Here is a 14,239-nt window from a genome sequence, read left to right on the forward strand (position 1 = left end):
TTTATAGTTTAATTTAGAATGATATATATACATATATATTTTAAATCTTAATGATTAATTAAATTAGACTTTTATTTATATGATTTTGTAATCATTTGTATTTTGTCATAACAAAAATTTTAAACAATGGATCGCAAAATTTGAATGTGAGACTTTTAACAGTTTTAGTAAATTATAGTCATTTTTTAAAATTCAAAATATAACATATACAGAAAAATCTAAATTTTTATAATATGGTTATTGTGATTTTCTTAAATTATTTTAATAGTTTAATATTAAACAAATTTGATAGAAGATACATTATTTTTTTATCAGATCTTTATTATTCAAAATCATTAATTGTCATATATATTTTAGCCATATTAGGCAATTTCGTAATTTTTATTTAAGGAAATAATAATTGACATTAATAATGAATTTATGGTTAGTTTAATAAAAAGCTTATTATATAATTAGATGGACCAACATATTTCTCTAATTATTCTAAGAATCATTCTATCGATGACACGTGGCTACAAAAAGAAGTCGTAATGTTTTACAAATAATACACAGGGATTTAGAAAGATATGGAAGTTATAGGGTCTATTTATTCTATGTATTTCTTCAATGGGCCACCGAAATGGTAGAAGTTAGAACTTAAAAGAAAAAGGTAATATAGGGCCAGGTTACGTGGGCTTCCAGCTACGGCCCAGTCATGCTGATGTTATGATAGCGCCAGGTTACGTGAGTTTCGAATATGTGATCTTTACACGTGTACCAATCACCAACCGGATTCTTTATCTTTGGGGAATTATAATTGATGCTTCTAAGTTCGAAGTTCTAACATGCGATGGAAAATCATTCTAGATATAGTTATAGATGCATGTGTTGAGGTGAAGAGTAAAGAATAAGACATACATATGTCATTTATTATTCTCTACCTTCCATATTAAATATTCGAACAAGAAAGTCTTTATTTAGAGTTATCATGAAAACTAAATAACGTTTTTCTCTATTTGTTGCATTTAAATAAAAAAAAGATTCAATCATTATTTTGCATTATAGATATACTAGGATCGGTCCGTCCTACGGGCTAGATATATTTTACCTGTGATTTAGATTATTATTTTTTGTATAATTTTGTGGTTTGTGTTTTATAGATTTGTATACGCAAGAGATGTGTATGCGAATAATTTTTGTCTTTCAGAAAGTTTCGAGAAGAGATTAGATGTGATAAGATATATTTTGCTTGTTAATTTTAAAGATTCTCTTTTTCTACAATATAAGTGGATGGTAACGGAGTATCTAAAACGTAAAAAAAAAAACAAATAATGTAGATCTTTATAAAGAAACATGAACTCAAATTTTTAGGCCAGATAGAAAACATTCAAAAGAATAATTGTAATCTTTTTTAAAAAAAAACTAAAACATCCAAAAGAATTGTAATCTTTAAAAAAAAAACTACTGTCTACCTAAGTTTTTAAGTTTGGTAAACTATGTTGTTGACCATGTTTCTATGTTTTCAGGTTTGAAAATTTATTTTGGCCGTAAGAACGATTTTTTATGTTAGGGATTTTTCTTACTTGGAGAAAATTTTTTTATATATAGAATGTTAGGGATTTTTCTTACTTGGAGAAAATTTTTTATGTCGCTGGAACTAAAAGATCAATCTGCTTTCGGTTTCACTGGTTTCGCAAAAACTGAGCAGCAACACCTCCATCGTGGAAATCAAATGTCTCTCGATATTAGAAACTGTGGATGATGCTCAATGGATAAGCCTTACTTTTTTATATCTGAAAATCACCGCCTTGAAAATGGATAATATTCATTGAATGCGAGATCATGGTTATAGTGGGCAACTGGGCATGAAGAGTTAAGTTTTCGTTAATGACACTGAATCGCTGCGATTTGTAACGGTTTGGAGATGAAGAATCGAGAACAAAACGACATGAACAGATTTCGATGGAGAAATTAATGACGAAGGGTCGAGTCACCACCTCACACGCCATTGTTGGTAGACGGGAACTGATCTTAGACGTCATTGTTAATTCTAAATTTTATTAAATTTTTATTTGTATATATATATATATACCAATTTAGAACTATTTTATTCATTGTTTTATGCTTAATAAATTTGACAGTGTTGACACTCATATTTTGTTGAGTGTTTTATAATATAAACTATAGAGATGATGGTTATAGTTATAAATTAATGGCCTGGCAAATAGAAAACCAAAGTTCTCTAGCTAAATTGGTACGTAAAAATTGGTTAATATGATTTTAGTTTAACCAATAATTTTAAAGTGTTATTTTTCATACAAACCGAACTATTTGATGATAGAGAATAAGTTTAACCAAAACAACTGAATGCTATTGTCCTCCAAACCAATTTATGAGAAGCCATTACGAATGAAAAGTTAGAGAAAAACCAAACTAAATGACAAACTCTTAAGAAAACTACCATCCAAAATACCAAAATGTTATGTTTTTTTTTGTCATCTATGAATTTATTATAACCTTCGAAACCGATCGTACAACGCAAAGCCGACAAGGATCGCAATCCTTTCGGAGAGGTGTAGTTGAAACACTTAGGAACTTAAGGAGCCAGAATCAAACTCCAAAGCGAGGACTGACAAACGATCATTCTGAAGACAATGGAAAAGCACGTGTTGAACCCAGAACCCAGAACTTGAGAGGACCATAAACCACCACATGTCGAACCCACAAACTCACGATTACAGACACGGCCAAAACGAACGAAAGACCAAAGCCACCATAAAGCCAATAACTACTAACCACTCATCTACAACGACAAACCAGATCCTCGCGAGAGCAAAGCACAAGATCGAGACTTGAAACTCCAAGAAGGGATAACGTCAAAAAGGACCAACGGCTCAAACACGCGGACACTCGTGTACCCAAACTCAACCATCTACAAGCAAGAGAATGGTCACCTCCTCGCAAGAGAAGAGCCAGAGATCGAAACCACTGCTTCGTCTTGAAACCTCACTCCACACCATGACGGCAAGGAGAAAGCACGTAGATACCTCCACAACAACTTACCATCCAAAAGACGAACCCCACAAAAGAGACTTTGACAAACACGCACCACCGAAAGATCGAGAGAACGAGAAGAAGCAGGAGCCCCCCAGTTCCGCAGCTACGACTAGCGGAAAGCACAGCATCGATAAAGTCATACCCGGAATACATAGCCCCGCCATATAATGACCCGTTGATATAGCTTCACACACAGCTGAACTCCGAAGAAGACAAGACAACACCAACCCACAAACGAACACAACTTGACTATTAACTAGATAAAGAGGGAGGAGAGAGACGAACTGAATCCATTGGGCTCCATGAGCATCGATTGACAAGCTACAAACCAGATCCGAAAGAACATCTAATCCCCATATCTGAACCGGCTCAAACCACCACCGCGAACCAGATCAAGGATTCGAATCAGTCACAGCCACACCAACCAAGATCGAACCAGACATGAACCCAGATCCTCGACCTCCCTTGACCAACAAAAACGAGAATAAAAAGATGGATCACGATCTCGAGATCTTCCCCTTACTCTCCTACGCCCTCCACCACTCCGACCCCGCCTCTCACGCGCCACCGTCTCTCTCCATCCAACACTCCCTCGCCAATCGCTACCCTCTTCTCACCAACCCCCACGTCATCTCAACGCTGATCGAATCTGAGCGATCTTGGCTCGAGCGGAGGAAACGGACGAAGGATCGGGGCCGTGAGGACCTTTGCAAAGTTTCTTCTGGTTTTGTTGTTGCCAAAATGTTATGTTTAAATCATACAAATCAGGCCATGAACACAAATAAAAAAGATTCTCGTGTTGGAGATTCGACTCTTTTCATTTATTTATTCATAAATAAGCGAAGCTACTTTGCAGAAGAAGAAAATTTATCATTGTTGCTTACACTATTCTTCTAGTGAAAACTGAAAATACACAAACACACAAGGTATAGATTCAATAAACTCCTGATGAATCTCTTATTTAACGGTATCCCAAGTTTACCTTGTCATATACACTTAATAGTCAATATGGATAATCATTTTGCGTTGTCATACCCACAATATGCATAATCATCTTGGTCAAAGGATCTATAAAGCTCTTTCTTTTTAGCCCAATTATCCCGAATTATGTTTGTAGAAAATAATTTCCATCTGTCCATCATCATCAAAACAAAGTTATGCTCTAGCTTGCAGCTAATTTCAGATTCAATCTCTTGGACAACATCCTAAACCCATGTTTCAACCTTCAAATGGACCTCTAAATTTCAATAAAACCGGATGCATGACAAGAACAAAGGAGGTAAGCCATGAAGAACCATATCAATTGATCACGACCTGCAAGACAAACCCACCACAAAAAGAAAACACCTCAAACTTCAAATTATGTTTAGTTGCAAAGTACATACCATATGAAAATCAATATTAATTGAGTTCACAGCTTCTGGTGGATGGCGTCGCTTCATCCGTGCCCACCATGGGATAATCGAGGTATAGAAGAGAAGAGACTCGTCGTTAGTAGTTGTTTATAGGTTATCATTAAGGTACTTTCTCCTCTTTGTCCCTATAAGCAAAGCAATAGCACACATAACACAATCAATCACATCTTCCTATACCTTATTACAAAACTATAACATGAAGCTTCCTCCTAAGATAGTCTTGACTAACATTATCTGTTTTTAAAACTACATCATTATGTTTCAAACATTATCACTTTGAAACAAAACATTAATACAAATTACAGAACATGAGGGTGAACTGAAATAAAGATTAAAGCTTTAGAGGATCTAACCAGTAACTATCACTGAATCTCAATATATTTTGCCTTTTGTCTCGAACTGTTTCAGATCCCAAGTTCCATTAACCCACTATGCATCCTGAAACATGATTTACGTCGGGGTGGTTGGCATATCAGTCTGGTGGTGGTTGGCAAATCAGTCATATCTCCTCCACTGTCAGACGTGGAGGAGCTTTTCGTTGGAGATTAGCCGACCCCTCCTCTACAGAAGCAGAAGCATGCTTTGGAATCTCCACGGTGGTTGCAGAAACAAGACCAGAAGCAGGTATTGACGACGTAGTGTTTTTGGAGGAAGCTCAAGTGAGGATGGAGAGGAGATAGAGATCTTGGGGATGAGATTACAGTTTTGAGTGAAGAAGAGATGGCTTTCATAAAACCGTAAAGTAGAGAGAGCCTCGAGAAGAAACAACATTAACGGAAGCTATGTCTATAGATTAGCCGTGAATAGTCTCCCATAACCTTTCTTAAACTCAGTGGTCAGTTTATAGAAGAAGAGGCTAAAGAACATCAACCCTAAATCACAGGGCACAATTCTTGAAGACGAAGCGTGCGACTTTTGGGATCCGATTACGGTTTCCATCAGCCCATTTAATAAACGTCAAATCCCATTCAACAAACCTCACGAAGCCCAAAATAGAACTCAAACGAAAAAGAAACAAATTAAAATGGAATTGGACACGTGCCATGCTTAGAAAAGATGAATTGATGACATGGAGGGCTAAGGAGAGTAGAAACCATTCTTTATATAAAAAGAAGATGAATTGATGACGTGGAGGACTAAGGAGAGAAGAAACCCTTCTTTATATAATAGCACTAGGGGAAATCCGCGCTTCGCACGGAATATGTTATTTTGGTCTCTAATTTTTTTACATGGTTGTTATATTGTATATTTGCTTATGTCATGTTCTGTTTCTAGATATGTACTTAGAAAGTTGATTATCTTAGTAAAGTGTCTGGATGTTGTGTACATTACATTACACCTCTCTCAAAACATGTGTTTAAAACATACAGAAAAAGATCCAAACTTACACATCATAAATATGAGCAAACATCAAATTCTTAAACAACTGCGTACAGGTTTTAAGATAATTTCAATTCAACTTATATATTAGTAACATAATGTTATTACAATGGAACCACTTATGCAATCTTGGAATCAACATAACTAAAACTCATGAATCTTTCAAATACAACATTCACAAGAACTGCAATAGTTTGTTTGTAGATTTCTCCTACACATAAACAGATTGGAAGGAAGCTCGAGAACTACAAAGAATTTTGAGATCATCAAAATGTGAGAAAACACTCCAAGAAAAAAGTGTGAGTACTGGTTAAGATTTCCCGGAGAGAATAAAACTTGACCTATGCTAATAACATTCAGCTCACCATAACACTGGTTATCAATAAAAACTAAAATATGTCATCAAATTACATGTCGAAAGAGTATTGTGAATAATGGGCCCAAGACACGCTACATATGTAGTGGACGGTAAAATTCCCAGACCTTTCCCCAAAGGAAATTTAAGCATTGACCATAAGTTTTGATTGGGTTCGTGCATGTACAACTTACAGAGTTACAAACACTAAGACACCACAACCACCATGGCTCTCGGGCAAGTTCAAAAACACCACAACTCCAGAAGATATAAACACTTATGGCATGGCAAAGCAGAAAGGTATGAAGCAAACCTCTTGCCTGCATGTTCGTCAGTGCCTTTTAAAAGTTAACAAAATTTGCTTAGCTAAGTAATCACATAGCATAACCATGCAAAAATAAACCAAACATAAAATATTTTTTTTTTTAAAAAGAGGAAACCACTAAAAATCACAGAAACCTACAACTTTCGATCAAAGACCAAAACTACACAATGAACCACAAATTAAAACTGTAGTTATCTTGCAATTCAAGAAGCCTAATAAATCTAGAATAAACACTAATCTCAAATCAGGCGGATAGGAGAAACATATGCATGGAAAAGTACAGGAAAGTGAATTGATGGGGATACCTTCTTGAACTTCTTCGCCAGTGCTGCCTTCACCAAATAACTGAGAATCTCCAATCCAAAGGCGACAAAGCTCCGAGCCTCCGACCTCATCACCACTGTTCATCCTCTCTTCTCTCACTACCTATCGCTCTCAAACAGTTTCCTGCCCCTCAGATACAATAAAAAGAAAACAAATCAACAGAGCAATAGTTAACATGATCAATCAGAAAAAAACAGTAGAATTAATTTGCGAGCTCGAAGATGGATTTCTACATCGCCTCCTTTTATAAAGAAGAAGCATTCCATCAAATAATATCAGATGATTCCCAAATTTCGACAACACAACAGACGCATGCTAATCAAATATTGTTAACAAAAAGAGTTTTTTTTTGCTCTTTGGTTCCAAACCGAACATATGAATTTTCACAGATTGAGACTTACATTTATATATATATATATATAGTATATATAAATATATATAGTCTAAGATTCACTCAATGGAAGTAATGGGAAATGCATTGAATGAGAGATCATGAGAGGAGTGGGAAGATGTTGTGAATGTGGGCGTTAAAAGACGTTTTGGACTCAACAAATTTGGGAAAAAAATATTTTGGGTTTGGTTTGCTCAGCAAAAGAAGAAAGAAATAGAGTTTCATTTATACGTTTCCCATAGTTTGAAAACTAACAATTTTTCTAGATCAAATAAATAAGGGATTTTAACATAAAAACCCCTCAAGTAAGTTTCATTTGGGTAAAAACCCCTCAAGTAAGTTTGTAACATATAAACCCCTCAAGTTATATTTTTTTAATGTTTTAGTCCCTCCGTCTACAGTGACGTTAAAAACTGAGTTTTTGTCGTTAAGTGAAAAAGCTGTGTTTCATGGCTTTTGAAAAAACGTCACGTGTTTCATATCTTCTTCGTCTGAAACCAAAATTCCCAAATCAAAAGTTCCTTTGGATCTCCCATTTTCTTCATTTATTCTTATTTCAGTAAGTTAAGATAACTCTTTATTTTTATTTCTGATCTTCTCTTTTCAATTTCGTGTGGTATTTGCTAATTGTGGATTTATATTTTGATGTTTCCACTCTCAATTAAATTGTAGTGTGAAAGAGATTGATAAGCATGTTCGGTTTAGCTCTCTGATATTAGCGATGAAAATTCAACTGGAGGTTATAGAGATTCTGCGATGGAGACAAGTTCCCACAAGGAGAGAGTAGTGCAGCGGCTCCATCCATATGGAGTTCCAGATTATGTTCGAAACCCATCGAAGTACACTCGATACACATTTGATGAAGGTGAGGTTGATGAAGAATCCAACAGGAAAGCGTACATGGAGTTGCTCAACATGATCAGGAGCCGAGATGAGCCTCTTGAAGACCCTCTGGTTGAGCTTCCAACGTCAGTGGCTTTTGTACCAAATACGAAACCTACAGGTGAGAGAAAAGTAGGAAACACAGACAAGGGTTATGAGAGAAGAAGAGGTGAAATAGCTATCGTAGATGCCGTAGAAGATAAATCTTGGCTGATAAACAAGCAATGGAAGAAAAAGAGTTGATGGAGCTGTAGTAAGACTTGTTTGATATGAAGAAAGACATAAGTGAGATTATTGGTGTCTTGGAGAGTATTAGAGCTAAGTTTTAGAATTATTGTTGGTCTATTTTGGTCAATTAGTTGTCGTTAGTTGCTGCTGTCCTTTGGTCAAATTATTGTCCTTAGTTTCGTTAGTTTTTGGTGTCTTTTGGTCAACTTTTTTTCCTTCGCTGTTGTTATTTGAAAAGATTATTTGTGATTTATGCTCAAGTTATTGATAGTCATTTGGGGTTGCTTAATTGTTTAGAATATCTCATTTTAAGAGACATGTTGTTGATGCTTTAAAGATAGAAGACAAGGAAACAAATAACATCAAAATAAAGATGAGTTTACTAAGAACAACCACAGGTTTACATGAAACCCAGTAGTGATGGTTCTATGAAGACCCGGAAAAAATCCTAAATAGATATGTTCTAGCAAGACCTTAACCGAGTTTACATGAAAATTCAAGAAAAGAAAATAAAGAGTTTGCAACAAAATAAGTCTTAGTCACGTGCATCTACTGTCTGGCCAAGTGCATCTGTCGTCTTGTTGAGTGCACCCACTACCTTTGGTTTCTTAGAAGGTCTTCCTGGTGGTAACGGAGGCGGCTTAGGAACCGGAGGCAGCTTGCATTTTCGTTTGTTGTGACCGGTTTGGCGACAATTACCACATGTCTACATATGAACAACAAAACATATCGAACCCAACCAAATAACACAGAATAACAGACAATTGAATAAGTTTAGTAATGATTACCACAACAACATTTGCATGAACAGAAGGAAATTCTGATGGTTGTTTAGCTGGATTAGGCGGATTGATTGGCTCCTTTATGCATGTTCGTTTGTTACGGCCAGCTTGTCCACATTTAGAGCATTTCTACAATTGAAAGGTGCATCAGAAAACCATGAGCAAACAACTAAAAGTAACCATTAACAAGAGATTCTTTACCATTACTATCTTCTCATGCAAGTCTTCGGGTTGAGTGGTCTCGGTTTGGGAAGTCTCAGTTTGAGAAGTCTTGGGTTGAATTGGATCACGGCTTCTTCCTTCGCTTGGATCACGAATTCTATCATTGTGTTTCGGTCTTCCCGGCATGATCCTGTCTAGAGGAGGCATTACAACTACCTTATTATGTGTCTCCCACATCTCCATCTCATTCATAGGAAAAATAAGCGAGTCGTAACAAAGCTTCCACTTCGCAACGGAGTACCAATCTGAAACCAGAGTCTCGGATAGTCTTGTATCCTTATACTCAACCCACATTGCAGACATTATATGACAACAAGGGATGCCACTGACATCAAACGCCCTGCAAGTGTAAGACACATTTTCACGAACATTAACCACATACTTGTTCCTTCCATGATCAACTCATAAATTCCTCTCCCATTTGAAAATGGATGGCACCACACGAGACTGCCACACGAGACTCTTCTTCTGCTTCTCTATGATAGCTAAAGCCTTGGGTGTAATGAGGCCAATAGCTTTTTCAATCTCCTTGATCTTGACAAGGTTGCTTGCCATCACATGCCTTCTAATTTCCTCTAGCAATCCAATTATTGGTTTGAATCTAACATCTTTCAAAACAGCGTTGTAAGATTCACTAATGTTGTTTTCAACAACAGGTGACTTTGTAAGATCGCTAAAAAAGGCTCTGCAGTCAAACATAAACAAGTACTTAGCAACAAGTCTAATAAACGAAGGTAATTTGTTTCAGATTCTTACCTTGACCAGTTTGAGCTAACACTTCTTTTCACTTCCTCATACGCTTCAACTTTGACTGATTTCATCTTCTCCAAATTTCGGTCGAATACATACTTATTATAAGATCTAGCACACTTCCAGAAGAGCTTATGCAACTCATCCACTTGACCATGTCTTTTCTTCAAGTTTGCAAAAATATGTCTAGCACACATTCTGTGTTCTGCATATGGGAGCACAGTCTTGATGGCATAAATCAATCCTTTTTGCTGATCAGAAGACAACGCTAGAGCATTTCCAAGCTCCAAACTTAAATCCTCTCGCAACAGCTCCATAAACCACTCCCAATAAACTTTATTCTCCACTGGCACGATAGCCCAAGCAATGATATACATTTGGTTGTTAGGATCCCTTCCCACAGCAGTAAGTAATTGCCCTTTCATGCGGCCTTTCAAAAATGTTCCATCTAAGTGTATTATACGGCGACATGCACTCTTCCAACCATTCTTCTGCGCTTGAAAGCAAGTGTAAAAATTTTCGAACACTCTCTCTTTTGTACCTAAAATGACTGTTGAACCAGGATTTGTCTTCCTTAGTTCTTCAACATAGTCATACATCCTTGTAAACTGCTCAGCATACTCATCACTTATGATGTGCAACATCATTTGTCTTGCACTCTGACATTTAGTCTTGGGAACCCGAAGCCCCTTGAGCGCCAACCTCTGCATTATATGCGCAACTTTCAGATTCGGATTAGTCCTAAACTCGTTCAGAAAATCAGCAGCTATCTTCGGTGCAGTGTAAAGATCGACAACTTCTGTAGGATAACAACTGTGGTTTCCTCTGTAAGATCTAACCACCATATTATCAGACCTGCTATTTATAGAAGCATATAACCTCCACTCACAGTTCTCAGCAACACATTCGACTGCTATTTTCTTCTTTTCGGATCTCTGAAAATGGATATTAACCTTCTCTCCTATCGCATACTTCTCTATGGCCTCTCTACACTTGGACTTTGAAACAAATGACTGCCCCACATAAAACTCAATCTCACCTCCATCATCATCATAATCATCACTATCAACATAATCATCTCTGTAAAAATCTGCCCATTCACCATCTCTCTCCGGTTCCTCTTCCTCTTCATCTCCTCCGATAAGAACATCGTCTAAGTACGGATCATCTGCCCTTACAACATAAAGATTCATGCTTTCCAGATCAGATGAGAAGCTCAACATTTCAGCAACATCAATATCAGAGCATATATCCTTTCGATTCTGATCAACAACCCCATATGGAAAGTAAGAGAGCTTACTCATATTCTCTGGAAATCCACCACTCGACAACATATGTGAGAGCATCTTTAAGCTTGGGTTTTCAAAATCAATTCTGCAACATCTTGTTTCACCACCATTATACGACCCATCAGCTGTCCAATACCCTCCAGCATGTAACCGTACGCAAAGTGTCCTGAGAAGAAGGGAAAACGATTTTTGTTAACAAATAACAAAATCAACTCTGCCCAAATCGAAATTAAGAACAATAGACAGTTACTTCGTCATGTTACCAGCTCCTTCCACAATAAATCTCTGTCGTGATCCTGATTCGTCTCTTTGTTCACGTCTTTGTCGAGACGTAAAATCTCCCGAACCCAAAACCTAACCACAAAAACAACCACGAATCCTCTCTCTAGACCTCTTGGTATCTCATGAAGGTTATGTTCTTCATCATCTCCAAATTAGGGTTAAATTAACTAGGAATTTTTTGCTTGATACGTAGATTTAAGAATATAAAAACAGACATCGTGTTGCTTGGGTCAAACGGCGAGTCGTTTTACTTTAACATTCTTGTTGGTTTTCTTACAAAAGGTACGCATCGTTTTAATTTAACGTCATCGTAGACAGGGGGCTAAAACATTAACAGATTATTACTTGAGGGTTTTTTATGTTACAAACTTAATTGAAGGATTTTTACCTAAACAAACTTAACTGAGGGGTTGTTACCGATAAATAAAATTACATAGTGTAATAAAAGCAACAAATGCAGGAAAGATGAAAGGGCAAGAGTCTTCGTATTTAGACCCCACCACGATCACGCATCAATACGAAATGCATGACACGTATACAAAACGTCACCGTTTCGCGCAGCACCAGAAGCAACCGACATAAAAATTTGCCCTCGACCTTTCTTCTTCTTTTTCTATTTCACACTCCAGATTCCACGACCCTTCTTCTCCATCGAACCTCCTCTCTCTCTCTCTCTCTCTCTCTCTCTCTCTCTCTCTCTCTGTCTTTTACACCTCACCAAAAACACACAAAGAGCCAGAGAGAAAAGAAACCCACAATGGCCACTTCCTTCTTCACCGCGACGCCTTTTGTTTTCATCCTTCTCCTCTCCATCTCCTCCGTCACCGTTCACGGCGCATCTCACCACCACACGGCGGCTCCGGCTCCGGCTGTAGACTGTTCGACTCTCATAATCAACATGGCGGATTGTTTGGACTTCGTCACGGCCGGAGGCACGTCGGCGAAACCGAAGAGTTCCTGTTGCGCGGGGCTTAAGACAGTGCTTAAGGCTGACGCAGAGTGTCTTTGTGAGGCGTTTAAAAACAGTGCTTCTTTTGGAATCACCTTGAACATGACCAAGGCTGCTACACTTCCCACCGCATGCAAGCTTCATGCTCCTTCTATTTCTAACTGTGGATGTAAGATCTATTACTTTGTTAACCCTTTTTTTCCTTAGATCTCTTCTGATTCTATAGATCTATATTATTTTTGTTAATTTTTATCAGTTTCTTAGATCTCCATATATATTTTTAGTTTATTTAAGGATTTTTTTGTGAACAACCATCTGATATTGTTTCGTTGATAGATTTACATTATTTTTTGTTTTGTTTTGTTTTGTTTGCAGTGTCTATGACTCCTACTATGGCTCCAGGTATTTATCTTTCTTCTTTATTTATTTTCATATTTCTTTGTTTTTACTCTTCATTTTTGTCTCGTGCAATGTTTGTTTTTCTGTTTTAAATGCCAACTTAAAATCATTTTTTGTTTTATTTATATATTGAGACCATCTTAGAGATGCTAGCACATGAAACATGACAAAAGTTTGTGTTGTTATTTTTTTTTTTTGAACGAAGTTTGTGTGGTTATAAAACCTATTAAAAGATAGACTAAGATCAGTTGTCGATAAGTTGCCTGCACTTGTAATGTTTTGTCTGAAAGTGAGCATGTTAATTGTAGTTGGTGAGGTGTTTATGTGTTTGAAGTTACTTTTTTTTGGTATCAATAATGTACAGGTCTTGCTCCAGGAGGTGCGGGCGCAGCTGGACCCGGCGCAGCTGGACCCGGCGCAGCTGGAACAACCCTAGCTCCAACCCCGTCTCAAGGGAACGACGGATCTTCCTTGATTCCGATCTCGTTCACCACCCTATTTAGCGCTTTATTCTTCGTATTGTTCTTGTCTCGTGTGTAAAAGAGCCTGCGCCTTCCTCACCATCTTTAGATTTGGCTTTATGATATGCTTTAGGTTTTTTTAAGACTGAGCTTTGTGTCTTGGAGTGTCTTCTGTTTTAGACAGTGTCTGGTTTCTGCAGTAGTTTTACTCTCTTAATTTATGTTATTATTCTGTCGCACATTGGTCTTTTATATTAGTGGTATCTCTGATTCCTCTTCTATGGATGACTGATTTATTGAATTTCTCTCGAGAAAGACAATTTGCTGGTTTATTTAAGATACATTGGGTAATTGGTGGAAGCAATATGTATAAGAAGTTATTGGTACGAAAAACTATATGAATTTAATGATGAGATATGACTCATAGATTACGCAAATGAGATCTACCCAAAAGCTTGATCGTCTGAACAGAGTTTTGTTTTGTCCAAAAGAAAAAAAAAAAGAATAAGAGTTTTGTTAAATTGCATAACGGAGAGAGAGATGCCATATTTTTTTTTGAAGCAATCGGTTGAAAACCCAAAAAAAAAGAGAATAGATTGTGGAATTTAGGGTATGAGGCTAATTAGGATAGAAGTGTAGTGTAGGGAGTCCAATTTCCCTTTTTTTTTTCCAAAACATATTCGAAATTTCTTGAAACAAATTATTTGGTTAAAATTTTCTATGATTGTTCTGTTTTATTTATTTGTAGCATTGTACATCATATACAGCT

General features: G+C 36.8%; 2 protein-coding genes and 1 long non-coding RNA gene across 3 annotated transcripts; 1 reads left to right on the forward strand and 2 right to left on the reverse strand.

Annotated features, from left to right (window-relative positions):
• Positions 1-6,192: 6,192 nt before the first annotated feature.
• Positions 6,193-6,875, reverse strand: LOC106333982. Its single transcript, XR_001268501.1, has 2 exons — positions 6,817-6,875; positions 6,193-6,506 (listed from the first exon to the last, which is right to left on the reverse strand). It is a non-coding gene; the product is annotated as an uncharacterized LOC106333982 (long non-coding RNA).
• A 1,996-nt stretch (positions 6,876-8,871) lies between these two features.
• On the reverse strand, positions 8,872-11,637 carry LOC106330512. Its single transcript, XM_013768968.1, has 6 exons — positions 11,630-11,637; positions 10,097-11,545; positions 9,789-10,025; positions 9,320-9,680; positions 9,125-9,247; positions 8,872-9,042 (listed from the first exon to the last, which is right to left on the reverse strand). Exons 1-6 carry the CDS (start codon positions 11,635-11,637, stop codon positions 8,872-8,874), a joined length of 2,349 nt encoding a protein of 782 aa, XP_013624422.1.
• Positions 11,638-12,304: 667 nt separating this feature from the next.
• On the forward strand, positions 12,305-13,802 carry LOC106328718 (non-specific lipid-transfer protein-like protein At5g64080). The gene is made up of 3 exons (XM_013767214.1): positions 12,305-12,779; positions 12,986-13,012; positions 13,374-13,802. Exons 1-3 carry the CDS (start codon positions 12,419-12,421, stop codon positions 13,547-13,549), a joined length of 564 nt encoding a protein of 187 aa, XP_013622668.1. The 5' UTR covers positions 12,305-12,418; the 3' UTR covers positions 13,550-13,802.
• Positions 13,803-14,239: the final 437 nt, after the last annotated feature.

The sequence above is a fragment of the Brassica oleracea genome, chromosome C3, assembly GCF_000695525.1.
Source record: "Brassica oleracea var. oleracea cultivar TO1000 chromosome C3, BOL, whole genome shotgun sequence".
In the NCBI taxonomy this organism is placed as follows: domain Eukaryota; kingdom Viridiplantae; phylum Streptophyta; class Magnoliopsida; order Brassicales; family Brassicaceae; genus Brassica; species Brassica oleracea.